Source organism: Ambystoma mexicanum, chromosome 12 (assembly GCF_040938575.1).
Source record: "Ambystoma mexicanum isolate Mex_15411 chromosome 12, UKY_AmexF1_1, whole genome shotgun sequence".
In the NCBI taxonomy this organism is placed as follows: Eukaryota; Metazoa; Chordata; class Amphibia; order Caudata; family Ambystomatidae; genus Ambystoma; species Ambystoma mexicanum.
Genome location: NC_090936.1, coordinates 475,507,675 through 475,525,511, shown reverse-complemented (window position 1 = coordinate 475,525,511; position 17,837 = coordinate 475,507,675). Strand labels below are relative to the sequence as shown.

General features: G+C 43.2%; 1 protein-coding gene across 1 annotated transcript in view; it reads left to right on the top strand.

Annotated features, from left to right (window-relative positions):
- Positions 1 to 17,837, top strand: part of LOC138513681 (uncharacterized) — a 352,424-nt gene that overhangs the window by 169,417 nt on the left and 165,170 nt on the right. The window contains exon 3 of the mRNA XM_069628746.1: positions 10,241 to 10,381. Coding sequence (XP_069484847.1) covers positions 10,241 to 10,381 — 141 coding nt within the window. The remainder of the gene's footprint in view (positions 1 to 10,240; positions 10,382 to 17,837) is intronic.

Below are 17,837 nucleotides of genomic sequence, written 5' to 3'. Positions count from 1 at the left end.
AGCTGATGTGAGATCCAGTGAGGCTATATATATAGGACCATTGGAAGAGTCACGTGAAGACCTCAATAAATGCACGAGAATGGTTGCGTTCAACTGATTACCCATCGCCTTGCGAAAGCCGACCTGTACTTCTGAAAGAATAGAGGATGTTGCCATAAATGTTTCCAGGTCGTGTAAGACAAGACGCAAAAAGATCTTTGCAGCAACATCAATTAAAGCAATGGGCCTAAAGTTAGCAGGATTGTCCAAGGGCCCCTTTTTATGGATAGGAATGACAATAGCAATCAACCACGAGGGGGGGAATTATACCAGATCGAAATATGAGTTCAAAACGCCCAAGGAAATGCTTGGCCCAGAAGTGCGGATCATCCTTGATGACACAGGGCGGAAGCCCGTCAGGACCCGCTGCCTTAGAGAATGTTAATTTTGAAATAGACCAAATTACGTCTTTCAATGTCCAATGACATACGGATGCAATGGACATCGGTGGGACATATGTCTCCTGTGCCACATATTGGGGGGGCCGAGTATATTTTTCCTCAAAAAAGACCTGCCAAGTATCTCCATTTAATGCAGCAACCAGAGGATTCACTGGGGAACATTTCAGATTCCTAAGAATCACCCATAGTTCCCTCACATTGCGCTTGCAGAGTAGCTCAATCATGTGCTAATTGGCAAGGCTATGACGCGCATACCTTATTAATCTCACTTTCTTCTTGTACGTGACCAATATGGTATTTTTAAGTGCCATATAAGAAGCGCAAGATGGATACAGACGTGCTGCAGCTCTAAGATCACAATTCTTTATCCGTTTCAAAACTGCTATGTCCAAGACAAAGTTCCGAGAGTCATTCACAAATGAATGCCTAACAGGAAGTTTGGATAATGCAGTCAGATGTTCACGAATCATACTTAAGTTAATTGCAGTGAGAGTTTCCAGATAGTGCCCTGATACCTCATTGTCTGCACAAACCAGCATGTCCCTGTTTACCCAGGACACAAGTTTCCTACAAGTGCTTGGATTCCAGCGAACAGATAAAGCATAGCAGTCGCTCTCTACCAAGACTGTTTGAGGCGAAACATCAAAGGTGTTACAAGTAAAGTGAAGAACAATGCTCAGGGCACCGTGATCTCCCCATCCATGATGCACAATCATGGTTGGCTCGAGAAAACCAGACAGCACACTAGATGACAAAAAATAGTCAATTAAGGCATGCAAAGTGCCACGCTGCCAAGAGCTCTTACTACTCAGAGGTGCCATAGATAGGGCAAAAATGTTCCAGGTTTCAAAAAAGTCTATCCATAATTTCCCCCAGTACGTGCCTGCTTCGCGTAAGGCGGGGAGTCAAAGGAACGTGTGCTAGTTCCTTCCATGTCCAGATGGGCATTAAAGTCACCCCCAATCAGTAATTCATAGCGGGGATAATGCAACATGACATCGGTCAGGGCAGCATTTAGAGATTGTAGAATCGTCTCTAAAGATACAGCCATGGGGTTCCAATATAATGATATCAGCAATATTCTCTGAAAGGGAGCACCTTCAATATTAACTTCCACCATCACAAAGGAAGCAGTGCGGCCAGCAGTTTTGCCGTGAATCTTAGATTATTTTTAATAAGAATGGCAAGGCCACCGCTCGGACGGCCAACAAGAGCGGAAAGTGCTGGAACACAAAAAGATACATAGCCTTCCAGGACTATATCCACAGTGGACATGTTTCCTTGTATCAACATAATTTCCGGAACATTGTGGGCACTTACCACTTTTAGCCAAGCATAAATGTTCCTTGCCCCACAACAGTTCCATGAATAAATCACAACATGAGATAATTAAGAAGGGGCAGTACCGTCTATCATTGTAGCTGCCGCTATGATGAGTGGTTCAAGCCAAGATCGGCCATTTAGAGCATTGGTAAGCGAGGCTAGTTGAGTCAAGATCTCACTATTTGGCGCCACCACTAAATTCAGAGCTGAGCCTTTCGGGGTCCTATCCTGTGTTGCCGGCAAAACATAGTCCAAAAAAGACCATGCAGTATCCATCTCGCTAAAGAGGTGGGAATAGAGGCCCAAGGTCTCAAAGTCCTCCTCATAATCAAGGATAAGCTTAGTTATGATGTGAGATTGAAATTTACACAAACTCTATAGTTGTTTTGATTTGCAAGTTTTACCCACTTGATATCTTTAGTGGATAGATTTTGTAAGGATGGAATCTGATAGAAGGCATTCATCAGAAAAGATGTGTTGACACGAGCTGTCCCATTCACATTCGGGTCGCTGACCCAGCCCAGAATATATTTCATCTCCTTGGGTAGTTCCAGGAACACAGGCATTTGATCTCTTAAATCTTCAGGTTTTGACTCCAATTTTTTTCCCAAATTGCCCCCAAGGTTACTCTCACCTTGGGGTTTGACCAAAAGATTGAGGTCGGACACACAAGAGCTCTGCTCCTCAAACTTGGTGGTGTTCTGAGGAGCCTCCAAGCCTGTGGATACAGTCGCCTGAGGTCTGTCTGTGATGTACTGCAATCCAGGCACGTTAGCATGCTCAACAATTGGTGGGCAAACCTCCAAGGTTACCGGGGGGGGGCACCTTTTTTGGTTGTGCAATTGGAAAGAAAGTGTGTAACTGAGATTGTGTCTTTTCTGGAATGTTTACTGCTAGTTGGGGAGAGGGAGCTTTTACATCGCCTTCGCCCATTTTAATTTGCAGAAGTTTTTTGCTTTAATCATTTAATTCCAGTAAATTTAGTACAGGCTCCTCCACATTCAAGGTAGATTTTAATTTGACCGCCACGTCTTGGGTTGAGCACAAAACGGATTCAGCAGCAGCGCCACGCTAAGTCGAAGTGTCCTTTAGCTTGGCTTTAGACAAACTAAGTCATTTCTTAGCTCTTAGAAATGACTTCTTCGCCTTACGGGACATAAAGTGAGATCCTATTTGGCTGTTACCCTTTTCATCTAGCTCAGTAGCTATTTGTGGGATCTGATACTTCAAGGTATCTTGAGAGTCATTGATGTCCGTCAGGGCAGATGGACTATCAGGAGTCAAGCTCAAGTCGGCGCCAGTAGCCGGCACCCCCGTTACCGGTTCCAATGTTACAATCCCTTGAGGATGCAAGAGGGATTTGAACAGAAGCTGCTCAACTTGGAGAAGACGATTGTGATGTGATTTGGCTACTTCAAGCAAGTTGATTGATTCTTCATTTGGCCTTGCGACTACCTCAAGTTGAATACCCTGCAAAACCTGGGAATACAACCTACCTGTGGGACCATACTCTTGTATCATAGACTTCATTTGAGAACCCTGAGCTCTTGATTCTGGCGCAAGTACTTGGGAGGGTGCCACTAGTTGGTGTTGAGCCAACATTTTCTCTAAGTATGCAACATAGAAGGAATGTGAGTGTTCCCGGGCCAGTATATAGCCTTCTATTTTACTGATTTTTTCCATCATAAGGCCTAACAATGCTTTCATGTCTCTAAGAAAGTAATGAGTAAGGTTGTGGCCTTTGTCCGGGATATTTAGAATTCTCGTAATTACAGGGAAGTTCTGAAGGTCCTGCTCATCGATGTGTATCGGTGAGTCCTCCGCAGTTGAGGAGGGAATATCCACTGATTCTGGTAGGTGATTCCCAGATAAGACTGATCTTTGGTCATGATCGCACAGTGAGTTTGACAAGGAGGAACCATTGCCATTCTGCTGCGTAGGAAATATATTGGTTATAACATCCTGAAGAATGGAGCCAAAAGGTTCCATACTAGGTATGGTAAGAACTTTATATGAGAATTTGTCAGCCAGATGTAGATGCACTTTCTCACGAAAAACAGGTGACCTAGAAGCCGGGGTCGAAGGGCCAAGAGACAACCAGACCCGTTTCCCCAACTCACTCATAACGGCAGGAGCAAGCATCGAGGTATCCAATGATGCTACAAAGTTATCCTGAGCATCTTTATGAAAGCGGTCCAACTGAACCTTGTCGTTTGCTTCATTCAACGAAATTCTATCATCATCATTTGCCTCCTTCAAAGAGAAGGAGGGCATAATGTGATCAGGGTTCATTGCGGGAAATGAGAGCCCCTCCCTGGTCTCAGATAGATTCACATGGGGCAATGTCAAGTCATCCTTAGGGGCTGGAGGAGTTGTCATTGAAGGGATCAAAACTGACATAGATAGAAGGGACTTTTTAGTCGGTGGAAGCAAGGGAAGAGAAAGATTAACAGGTTTATTAACCTTGCCTTCAGTTGGACTAGTAGGGGCTTCACAAGGACGATTTGTACTTCTCAAGTTGCAACTCATATTGAGAGTTTGCTAAGAGAAGTAATGTCTAGTAATGATGTACAAATCCAAAAGACCATTGCACAAACTACATTTTTTTAAAGAAAATGCTATAATGTTTCCCTATGGTTCATAGAGGTCGACCACTGTGATATAAGCCAAAGAATAGAAAAAGAGCAAGTGCTTAGAGCAGCTCAGTTCTCAGAGCTGAGGTGCCAACAGAAATAGTTCAGTTGCTCAAAAATCAATAACAAGGGGCTGAGTTTAAACAAGCAGACAATATCCAAAGAGGCATTTACTCTAGATGCACACTGTATTCAATCAGAATTCAGAAAGGCATCAAAGCCCATAAACACCCCCTCGGGCAGCTGCTTGAAGCGCGTGCACATGCATCAGTATATTCATCATCAGCCCCAAAGCATAGATCACCGATCGCACATGCTTCAAAAGTATAAAAGAATTTTCAATTCAGCAGACTCCTAAAAGGATTGTACCAGCAGCCAGGGATTCTGCAGATGCTAAAATTCAGCTCCTAAAAGGGGTAACGGTATTATCAATTTAGCGTTTACCTAAGTGCAGCTTCACAACCTTCCAGGGCTCAAAGGCTACAAAGCCTCCAGAAACCCACAGGTTGCTAAACCTAAAGCTTAGGGGCAGAAAACACAGAAACCCTGAATACACAATAAGGCAATTCAACTATTATCCAGGCTTCTGAGTACAGCAATGAGTTTCACTTATGCAATCAACTAGCAGCTTCACCAGTTTCTGAAATTCAAAGGCCCAGAGGCCCACGAACACGACGTGAGCTGGTAACCTTGGCAGAGCATATATAACTAGAGCTGTATAAGTACAATATACCATTTGGTAGACACAGCACAAGCGCAAATACCCAAGGACAGCAATAGAATTTTCTTTTGGCAGCCAGCTATCCGAAGGTTCGCCACCCTCTGGGGTTCAAAGGCACGAAGCCCGCAGTCACCCCCTGGGGAAATGCCCTTACAGCAGCTTCACCACCCTCTGGGGTTCAAAGACACCAAGGCCTGCAGTCACCCCCAGGGGTAATGCCCTTACAGCAGCTTCACCACCCTCTGCAGTTCAAAGGCTCCCTTGCCCGCAGTCACACCCTGAGGTTGAGACCTTACAGCAGCTTCACCACCCTCTGAGGTTCAAAAGGCTCCCTGGCCCGCAGTCACCCCCTGGGGCTATGCCCTTACAGCAGCTTCATAACAGGCTCAAGGGCCCGAAGACACCCCCTGAGATGGTGCCTCTAACAGCCATAGTTCAAAAGTCACAAGTCAGAACTGTGCCTCTCCACGTGGGCGACTGTGGTCGTGTCCTTGCTCTGATCCCAAGCGTTTCCCGACACGTTGTAAAAATAAAGGCATGGGCGCTTTGGTCCCACACACGTGGGGCACCAAACATGCACAAAGATAACAGCACCTTGTAAAAGCACTATACAAAAAAAAAATGTTCACGAGCTAAAGAGCGGACACCGCGCTCTCCGTTTGAAAAAGAAAAGTTCAAATTCAAAGGACAGTCAAGACAAAGTAACAGAGCTATAGCAGCGCCAGAGCAAGTGGGGAACAGTCTTACCCAGAGAGTCAGTGGAAGCAATAAAAGGGATTTCCACAACCACGACTCCACGCTCCTACCGAACACCAAACACTTGGCAAGGACGCTTCGCGTGATAGAAGAGTTTTTGAGCCACAGCCTACTCACTTCCTCCTAAGGGATAAAGGGGCCACAGCACCAGTTGCAGTACCAGTTTTCCGGCACTTAACCCGCGACTTGGAAAAAATGCAAATTTCACAGTGATCGGCCACAGCCCCAGTTGCAGTACCAGTTTTCCGGCACTTAACCCGCGACTTGGAAAAAATGCAAATTTCACGGTGATCAGCCCAGATCAGTCTACTCCACCAGAGGATCACCAACACAGCAAACGCTTGGCGAGGACACTTCCTTTACCCTTTCCTTTACCTTTACCAGTCACTGTCGGTCAGGGGGTGCAGTTAACTCAATATGAGGCTGAAGAAAGGGCCACGGTGTTTGTAGAACAAAGTACACAATCCCTCCTTCCTCTTGAGAGGCTAGCAATCACCTTCACCCCCAGTGGCAACTACAATCAGGACCAATGCATCGTTGCTACAGTATCAGGGTGTTATTTAATCTTTATTTTAATTTTTTTTTAATTTTTTTGCTTTTGTTTTGTACTCTTTAGTACTCCCAGACGCCAAAACTCAAAGAAGCATCAGAGGAGCACCTACGGCACCTAAGACCCCCTGAAAAACCTATCTGAAGCGAATAACTTATCTGAGGTGAATTTTTGCTGCCAATACTGCAATACTTCAATACCTCCAGCACAGCGTTGCCCACAGATCCTCAACTCTGTAGGCACAGCCCCTGGCTCAGCACATTCCTCGCAGCCTTCCTCGCTGCCTTCCTCACGCTGCATTTCCTCATGATAGGGTTAGAGCAAAGGACCTTACGTCAGTCGAGTCAGTCGAGTCAAGCTGCACTGTGGGACACTCCTCACTCTACACAGCCGCTTCCGACTTCCGACTTCAGTGCTTTTAGTTTTTACTTTTCATTATTATCTTACATTAATTAGTCTAATCACAACACAAACTCATTTTTTTATACATATTATAATCCCTTACATGAGTGTATTTTTATTTTGTTCCACTATTCCTTTCAATAGACCCACGTCATAAGGGCCTGTGGTCCACAGGCCAAGTCTTCCACAAAAAATGCTGGACGCTGCTGCATTATTACCATTCACTGTGGGATTTCCCTTTTCTCTATTTTAATCCAATATGTGATGCTCATAAAGAATACTAATTCATCATCTGTTGAGTCTTCCCTAAATATGTAATCATCAGTAATGTCATTAAACCTATATCCTTCTCAGAGAGCTATCACTGTTCTTGATGGTCTGCCCTCATCATCCATTCCTTCGAGCATCGCAATTTCCCTTTGTTCTATGTTTGCTTCTAATTCTAAAGGGATGATCTCCCCCCCCTCTTCATCCATATGTATCTGTGGTCTGTACAAAAACTCATCAGGTTTTCTCACAGTTTTTCCCACTAAGCCAGGTAGCCATGTCAGTAGAATGCTAAAGGAGAACCTCTTGCTCTACTGTAATGCCTCCAGAGCCACTTGCCCTGTGAATGCCAGTATAAATTCGCCCTCATTCATGTAGTGTATTCCAGGAGTGGAACACACTATTCCTTTGTCAGTAAATGAAATTGTCATATTAAGTTTTGTCATCAAATCTCTTCCCAAAATATTAACTGGTGTCTGTCGTGAATACCACAAAGGAACAAACATGCCACACTCTCCTATAGAGACTGGTAATTCATTAATAAAAGGAACCTGACTTGTAACTCCAGAGAACCCTTTGCACATCTCATGACAATTCCCAACATTGTATACTTTCCCTCCCATATACATGAACGTGTAGCCCCATTGTCTACTAGAAAAGAAAATTATTTGCCTCCTATCATCACAGACAGTACTGAACACACCAAGTCACCCTGTGAGCTATCCTTATTGTAGGTATAAACATATTCCTGTTCCTGTGAAAGGATTTCCTCTTACCACAGTGGCACCTCCTATTCTGGATGTGCGTATTGGTGAGTCTGCATAGGGGCTTGTTGCAATTGCCCTTGTAGTGAATTCATTTGCACTCATTCTGGCTATTGTACCTGTTGCAATCTCGGCGCTTGCATCTGATACAATGTCTGATCTTTGGTGAACCCTTCTCGTGTCTCTTCTTGAGCATGTAAATTCAGAATATCCCTATTTCTCTTCCATTTATACTCTCCAAAATCTAGCTACTCTGATATCATATTTTAGCAAAACAAATGTCCCTAACTGGTATTCCTAATGTAAAGCGAAAGCCTCCTATATGTGTGTGTGTGTTCTTATTGCAGTATTGAATTCCTCCTCTGACTACCTATATGTGTTTTTATGTGAATTGAGCCTGCGATCCATTGATTGCCTGTCCTGCCATAAGATCATGTGTGTGTGTTTGTATGTGCATGTGTGTGTACATGTGTCACTCCCCCTTTCCTAATAAGTATATCATGACAGGGACTCTGACCTAAATCATTCATCATATGCCAAGAGGCTGCTGAAACAATGCAGAGGTGCTCCATACAAGAACACTTTACACTACATTATTCCTCCTTCCCTGTTTTATTTGTTCTTTCACAACTGTCCTTTCTAATTATTGCTTTCATTTTTCATTCCATGATACTTTGGCAAGAAGAAAATGTGGGTTCTGCTAGGAAGAGGTTCATGGTCTTAGGCCAGAGAGAGACAGGAATGAAAAACATATAAGTCCCTGTCACAATCAGTATATGTTAAGCCAATAGGTCAGAGGTATTGGTTTTGCAAGTGCTTGATATTTTAGTTTTGCCACTGAAGAGAATTCCCAGAACCTCAGCTTCATAAGGTATGCCAGATTGGGAGCTCCTTTATTGCACCATGGCATTAGGCTTGTTTTACTTTCCATGGCCAGTGCCTATAATGTTTCCTCTAGATATAAGTCAGGCCTCATTTGCATAACAATAAAGTTCTGTTATTTGGATTACACTGCTACTTTCATCCTGACTGTTTTGGCTCTATGTTCCCCCAGGCCTGTTTGTGTAATCAACGACACAGAGTCTCTTGTGGTTTCCAACCTTCTTTATTTAATTCCTCCATAAAAATGAACTTCCCTTTCCTGTCCTTCCCCTTCCTCCCGGCTCCCGCGTGCCCTCCCATTCTCAGATGTCCCTCTCTTAAAGGTACCTTGATCCGTTTACTCCACAACACTGACAAGACCTTTTCACACGCTGCTTTTCAAAATCGATGATGCTAGAGCAGCTGATTGACACCATGACCTCTCCACATACTGCTGAAAGTGCTCTGGCATAGAGCTCTAGCTAGACCTAAAAAGAAACTGTGATGCCCAATGTGGTCCAAGTCCAACCCCTCTTTTCCTCCTCATTCCGTGCAGAGGCAAACTAGTGCCATTAGAGTGAGGGAATTATTTTCCTATTAAGTTGTGTTATGTCTGTGATGATTAGTGTGTATGATACTCTCAGAGTTCCCTGAATGGATGTGTAAGTCTTTGGTTCACTGGCATGATGCGCTGCCACAGGACACACTGAGTCGCTCCTACGAAGACGGTAGACTGGTTCTCCGCTTACCTTCCACATTCGTGCGGATCGTAGTGATTCGTTCCGGCTCTTACCCCTACGGGTTGACCCTCCTTTTAAGGGCCGCAAAGGTCGTCAAACTACACCTACTATTCTTAGTAGAGAGCCCCCACTGGCACCTTGATAGGTGCTATGATACTGTAATAGTAATGTTTACCACTCCAATTGTTAAATAGGCTATGTTGTAAAAAGTCCCTCCTGATGAATGTTCCACACTTTTTTCTAGCGGAACAGAAACATGTCGAGACAATTCTCTGGACTCTAAACAGAGAGTAAAATCTATGACACACCTATCCAAACCTTGTTCGGTACTATAATATTTGGTTGATAAGTACCCGCAGTGTTTTTCTGTAACACCTTTTTAAACTGGGCATCTTAGCCTGTTACGTATTCCTTGTTGTTGCATTATATATTAGATGTGACAATTGTTGTATTATGGACCAATTTATTTAATTGGATGTTTTAAATTTTACGATTTGTTCGTTATTAAAAATTGAAACTGTTATTTTAAACCTTGTCTGGTCCCACCTTTGGATTTACTCAGAGTGTTAATGTTAGACACCTCTGGTACCTGCCTGATAACTTTGTCTTTCTATACAGTGACTATTATCCCCCCGGATATAGACAAAGTATACACTGCTAATTTTTGATTAGACAGCTGCATACCGGGTTTCCTCTCCTTGTAAGTAGCAAAAAAAGAATGCCATGTTTAGGTCTATTTTTCTCAATAAACAACAATCCACACAACTTGTTTTTATCATGCAGACCCTGATCAACAAGGAGCCCATAAGGGGGACAGCAAGCAACCGGACAAGGCCCATAGACACCGGAAAAAATTGGATTCAAAGACTTTGAGTACAGGAAATAGAAATCCCAACCTTTCCAGAGCAGCTGTGAATAACACTGGTAAGCAAGTCGCATTCTCCAAGTGTAGTTGATGAGTGGGTGACCTTGAACGTGCCCTTTCTTCAGAGAGGAACCAAATTTTAAGCCCATTGGTATTTGTCAGCAGTGACGCCCAAAGGTCTGCTGAGGCTAAAGAGGAGAGAGCAGTGACTGCCGACGGCCAGAGCTATTGCCTGACATTTGATCTGACCCCCAACCAACATTGGATTCCCCAAGGATGTATTCCAGACAAGAGAATAGCTGCTTCAGTCTCCCTGCTGACCTGTTGAATCAACATTTCTGAGAACATTTCTGCAGTCTGATGATAATTTAAATAATCTGAAAACCGATCTGCATAAAGTGCTCAGAAATGGTGCTGGAACTCTGTTGCAGTTCGTTCAGCATAAGGATTGCAGGCCTCTAACTGTTAAAACAGCAGGCATTCAGAAGGGTCATTGTCATCACAGACACATCCAGTTGGCAAGACCTCTGTGTACGTAGCAGAGTAACCATCTTTGGGGTTTTGCCAACAGGACATCCTTGTTCTGCCCCTTATGAAAGGTAAATTGCTGACAGGGGTTAGGCGACCTGAGTTACCAGAGTCCTAAGATGTGTTTTAAGAGTTGACTACACTCTTAAAAGAATGACCATTGGAAAACCCAATAGGATTTGGGCGTCAAATGACAAGTGCAGTTTCAAATGCCTCAATAATGCCATCATATACCTGGCTACTACCACATGGCAAGGTATATTCCACATACACGAATGCTTCAATCAAATGCCATATAAAGCCGGAAATGCCTCAATAATGTGCTTTATAAATCATCCAAATAGGTAGATAAACACACATATAGTAAACCAGGGTATTGTAGAGTCATTTATGAGTCACATCATTGCCATTTTCTCAAGGGTTCTAGTACTACATTTCTACTTAGTTTTATCTTGACTACAACCTCTGAAGACATTCACTTTTGAAATCTCCTTTTAAATCTTCTTCCTTTGGAAACCAATATATTGTACCCCAGTAAGCCAGAGGACAAACATATCTCTGTATCACCCACTAACCTTCCGGCTCAATTGTGAATGTGGGTGTTTCATGATGTTGCTATTATGGTGATCACCCCCACGTTCTCCGAGATTCTGTGGAGATGGGGTGGGGAAGGAGAATGCAGATGGTCACTAATCGATTCTGTTCACATTCAGGCCACCTGATTGGCTGAGTACACTCCCGTGGTTGGGTGCAAATGTTTAAAATGTTTGTATGTTTACAATGTCACAAATAACTACGAAGCATGGCTAGAGTAGCATAATGCTGCTGCTATATAAAATGAAGAGCAAGAAAAGAGATGAATTGAGTAGCAAGTAAAAAATGATAATAGCGGGCGCCGTCTGCAGATTTATTGAAAGGAAGGAGGATGACACAGTGCACATGGTGGGAGACACATCGCCACTGAAACTTTCATTATAGCGGTTCATGAGATGTGCAAACACCCATATGTCATCAACTGGACACAGTAGAAACCAAATTATCAAGTGGAATTTCTACTCACTCTTTCTATGGGATGCAGTCCACTCATGAGGTTCTAATACTATGACATTAAAGCTCTCTTTATCATATCATAGGAGAAATATCTATCTGCATGTCAGTTGGTATAAATAATAATACCAGGTTTTTATATAACACTTCATTCCAGATTGTACCCCCTTTTAGGTGCTATAATATTCACTGTTATTATTACCCAATTTGATGGCATCCAAAGTATTAATACTTGGGATAATGAAGGGCTGTTTCAGCCTTGCCAACATTTGAATGTAAGAGGTGCAGGCTGGCACTATGTCATAGGTGAGAGTTTAATACTTGTAATAGCTTTCCAGGCCATGCAGAAACAGAAATGCAAACTTAACTGATCAAATGAAATCCCCCCAGACCTTTTTTGATAGCCATTCAGATTTACACAAACTAATATGTGAGTAACTGGATTCAGTAGAAAATATTTGAAAATAGTCAACTGGAATTTATGCTAGTGCAGCATTCTTCCAGGTTAAAACATGAGACAACAAAGGCTAGTTGAAGGAAGGGTGGGATATCGCAAGTGACTCTACATCAGCTTCTAGTAAATACATATGCAGCATATGGATTTTGAAACATTGGACAATATGTATGTTGGATGAAAACGAGTTCTAATTTTACTACTGTGAGGGGTCAGAAATGAAAGACGGACACAAAGTGGACATATTTTGGTTACGGACTTTTATTCAATTTAAAAGGGTTGGAAAAATGCCTCTCTGACCCTATTCTAAAGAGTAATTTCCCTACCGAAAAACCAAAACTAAGGATCTGTCTTTGTCAGGATGTCGTAAATCAAAAGCCGTCCTTGTGTCCAAATGTTCTATCCTGACCCTCACACTAAAACAAAATAATAAAGTGGCAAGAGAAATGTCTATAACCTGGTATTCACAAAAAAGTGTTCTCAAATAAAAGTACAATAGCTCCAACATAAATACTCTCCTAAAATGGAAAGAGGCCTTATTTCCAGAGGGTGATTCCCTTCCCCTGAATTCTTTACTGATATCATAAATGTCTCTGGGTCCAACAGTTCTTGGTGTCATTTTGTAGCCCAAAATCATACTGTTAGAAAACATTTGTTCAGCCTTATAGATTCTTCTTCAACAAAAGTTCCTTCTTTAAACATAAGTTCCTTCTTTAAACACAGGTTCCTTCTTTAAACACAAGTTCCTTCTTTGTTTAACAAACACTGTCTTTGCTTGACACTCTTTGTAGGTTTGCAGTTTGCCTAGTATACTTCCCTGCCAGGACTCTTCATGTACTTCCACTTGCCTGGTGTACTCTCCTGCCAGGACTTCTCTTGCACTCACAACTGACTTGCATACTCCCCTGTCAGAACTTCTCTTCTTCCACTTTAACTGCCTGATATATGTTTCAGAGGACTTCGTGTTTATTGCAGTTCCATTTTACTTTCAAGTAGCATATATCTTCCTTGGCCTTGTATATCTACTTGCTTTCACAGTTCTTATATGCTTTTCCACACTTTCATATTAACTTCTTACTGGGGTTCAAGTTGGCCCTCTGCCTTTTTAGTTTACAAACAATCTCCTTATTAATTCACTTTCTGTAACTTTACAAAGTTCCAGTTCCCTTTGGTGTGGTTGCCGAAACACCCTGGTGTCCGCACTCTGCTCTGGCAGACTTACCGGTTGTCTGTAGCGTACCTGGGCTTGCTTGTGCCCCTGCGGTGTACCTTCACTGATTCCTTCCCACTCTGGGCGGCTCCGACGTCTCTCCAGGCTCTCGTGTGGACCCGCTTCTGCTCGCTGGTTTCCTCTCTGCACCTCGGTAAGGACAATGCTGCCTCTGGAGGCTGTTGGATGCCTGCAGTTCTTGGCATCTCCACAGCCCACCTTGCTCGCACCACATTACTATGCTTCTTGGCTGCTAATCTAGTCTGCTCCACCATATGGGCTCTCGCCTCCACTAACCACACACCGGTTCTCGCTTCCAACTTCTGCACACCGGCTTCCATGGAGAAGCAATATTTTCTCCTGATCTGCTTCTCACAGGTCAGTGACCATTTTTAAAGGTCCACTGCACAGGTATTTCTTTCTGACAACTAGCACTTTCATTCGGCGTTTGGGTTCTGCTGCTCTGCGTCAATTCCTTTATCCTCCTTGTCTCAGTACCTAGGTGGTTGTGGGAGTTCAAGTCCACTGAAATTGACTGATGATTTAGGTGGCTGTGAGAATTGTAGTTTATTGACGGTTTCTGATGTGAATGTCTTGAAGAGTCTTTCTTGGTGATTTCATAAGGAGGATCAGTTCTACATAGAGGAAAACTAGAACTGAAAAAAGGTTCTCTTATTTTCCTTATGGGGGGGGAACAGATACATGGCAATAGGCCATCAGAGTACTGAGCAACAGGGGGTCTTCCTCATGGGAAAATGGGGGATACCACGCATCATCCAATGAAGCAATAACATCTCCCCCGTGTATGTCTCCTCCCATGTGATCCTCATATAGCCGACCCCAGGGTCAAGATCAGGTAGCTGCTGCTGTCCCCATGCCAAATGGGAGGAGGTTATCACTGGGAAATGTGTGATGACTTCATTGGATTCATCACATTAACTACAAACAGGGGAAAGGAAAGAATGTTGGGAATGTTTCAAGGACCTAGGATGCAAAGTTTCTGAGATATTTGCATCGCAATGCACCACAACTAACTGCACTACGTCAGGGTAAGGCGACTGGTGGGGAGAGAGAACAGAAGGTCCTAGTATACAGCAGCACACCAACTCTCACCTCCCCCCAACATCTGCGCTGGGGTATGTCATCCAGCCACACACACCCTTTGTCATTGCAGTTTACTTCAGGGTGCAAAGCACATGAAGCAATAAGCAAATCGGAACAGTGACCTACAGGAGTTTTCTGTATCACATACCGTATTAAACAGTAAGCCATGCACATTTGTTTTTCCATTTAAGTTAAGATAGATGTTTTATATATTCCTTTAAAGGAAATTGTGAAAGTGGCTGCTAGCTGAAGCTTCTTCTCCACTAAGCAAAATATGTAATCTGTGAAGGCACAATGAAGAAGGACACAGACAACAAATTCCGGATTCAAAATAATACATTTTATTAACTTAAGTGTCAGGATAGAGAAAGGCCTAACGTGCCCTATGCTAAGGTGGGATTTCCCAACCTAAATAAAACCAAGAAAAGTCACAGTCAAAGAGTTCAACTTAGGAATCTGTCTGTATCCAAAACCTATGCTTGCCCTCACAACTATAACCATGCAATGTGATGTGAAGTCAGCCACCAAAAAGAAAACCAGTGTTTAACACAAAGACCCGAGCTTCTTCCAGCACGCAGCTTTCTTTCAGCTCCCTTCCCCAAGTATAAAACAGTTCAACAATGTCAAGTCTCAAAATTCCCTTTTAAGAGTTAGAATGCAATAATCTTTTCATGTCTCGGGGTCTCCTTCCCCAAGTTAGGACTCAGGGTTTCGTTCCTCAATCTCAAAGTGCCACACCTCAAAAAGAAACACAAAAGGTCCTTGTCTTCCACAGTTTAGTTACATGTTGTTCTCAAATACTCAATTTGGATAATTTTGTGGCTTTCACACATGTTGAAACAATGTCACTGTAAATCAGAATTCAGAATTCTTTGGTTGCCTGTTCCTTTCACATCATGTTATACTTCAGCATACTGTGGTTGGTTTAGAATTATATCCATTTTAGCACTTCAATGTATGATGGTTTGCATGGATTTAAACTTCCTCTCCACCTTTTGGCTCTCATCTGGTTAGTAGTAAAGTTTTAATTCAATTCAGTATTTTCATGATTGAATAATTGTTTGTTTCACTTTAACAATATAGAAATAGTTCAATGTTTGGAGACCTGTGAAAACGTGTTTCTTGCCACATGCGACCAATCAATGCAAAATATTCTCCTTAGTTTAATAGTTGACAAATATGTCTTTGTGTCACTTTAATTGATTAGTTCAGCGTTCAAAAACGTGACCACTCTGATACAAAGTATTTCTTACTGTTAGATAATTCACAAGCATAGTTGTTCGTGTCACTTTAATTGAGCAATTCAATGTTCAGAGACCTTCTAAAACATGTATCTCGCCACACGCGACCACTCCGATACAAAGTATTTCAAGAAACTCACAAGTTCACACACATGCACCGGGTTTCTCCATTACCAGAAACTCACTGGTCGCTTGAATGTTGATTCTGCAGTGCGGATCACACAGCCTTCTCCCTTTAGTGTCAGGGCTCTAGTTCCTGCCTCTCAGACACTCCTGGGGTGGTCCTCCACCACAGGGAAACAAATAGGTTGAATAAAAAGGAAAGGGGCAGCCTCCCAGCACAGCTTCCTTCACCTTTCCCACTCTGCTCCAGAGAGTCCCCACTCCCACGCCACATTGGAGGGTCCTCTGCTTCGTGCAGCAGCCTCCAGGTCCTTCTCCTGTTGCTCCCCTTCTCCACTGGGTTGGGCTCCATTTATACACCTGCAGAACTTTAACAGGCTGCAGGATTGTTAAAATTGATATGATATCTGACCACAATTAAAGGGACATGCTTGATCTTGACTACTCTTAGAAGGCATCTTCCCTCGTCCCAGTACTAGAGTGGTGAAAGCGCATAGTCCTTATTGCTCTTCATTGCCTCTTCTTCGTCCCAGTACTGTCAAGTGTCAATGGTGGAGAAATTAGGAGAGCTGACTTATAATAGCCCATAAAGGCTGGGGAAGGGTTGGGTTGACTGTCACTAAGAAAAGGGGGATACCATGTCTCGTCCAAGGGCATTTGACTCCTACTCACCAAAGACCATCCACCCAAGTGATCCTTCCTCGCTTCTCCACCCCTAGGTTCGGGATCCAATTGCGATGGCCTTTCCCTGCGTGTTGGATCCAAGATGTCGAGGAGTTAGAAAATCCTCAGGTTTCTCACATAGTCCATGATATATTTCATGATGTATGCCTGCAATAGCTCTAAAGGATTTGTTGTTGGTGAATACATAGGCATTAAAAAAACAACAGAAACATGAGTGAGCCAGGTACCTGGTCAGTCATTTTCAAAAGAATCATATGATCACCTGAAGGCAAATTTTCTAATGTTCTGCCCCTGGAATATAGAGATTAAACAGATTTTACATTATGGTTAGCACAGCTTCGATTTTAAAGGTAAATACCCATTTATTTTCTTTACATTCCATAAATCTAACAATTGTTAGAAACTACTTTTTAATTGGAGTCGCTACTGGATGTGCCTCCCACGGGGTGGATGGAGCCAGATTCCCCATTAAGGACACCAGAACTTTGAACCTTGAACATCACAACAGAACTAAAAGTCCCAGGAGAACCTGTCCCAGACTGGACCAGACCATGGAGGGAAATCAACCCTGAACCATGAGCGGTTAGCAATCCAATGTACCTCCATACAAGTGGGAAATTCCATTGCTCAACTTCACATGAAATCAGTAAGTCCAACAGAATCAGCACCATGGTTTTCGTGAAAACAGTCACATGGACTAGGATGGCGCTGAGGGAACGGCACATATTTGAAGCTGTCGAACTGGCAAATGAGAATACTAGAGGCACTTTACCCCATACCCAATAAGAGAAGACTAAAAGTAATTGCCTAAAGTCCCAATTCGTGAACCAGTGGAAAAAAGGGCCAATCAGAAGAAAAGAGATCAGGCAGCGCAAAAGACATACCAACTCTAGGCCAGCTTATAAATACCCACATCAACCTAGGTGTATAAAAGGTGCCAGCGAAAGCCAGTAAGCTGGGATGAAGCTTACATGCAAGTTGCTGCTCCCTGCATGAAGATGGGGGCCGCTACTTGGACCGAGATAGTTTACTTGTTGGCAGTTATCTGGTAGAAGCTCTGTGTACCGAGATCCTACGAAGATACCACACCACCAGCTGTGTGCAGCAGGTGGGGCCCACTGAAA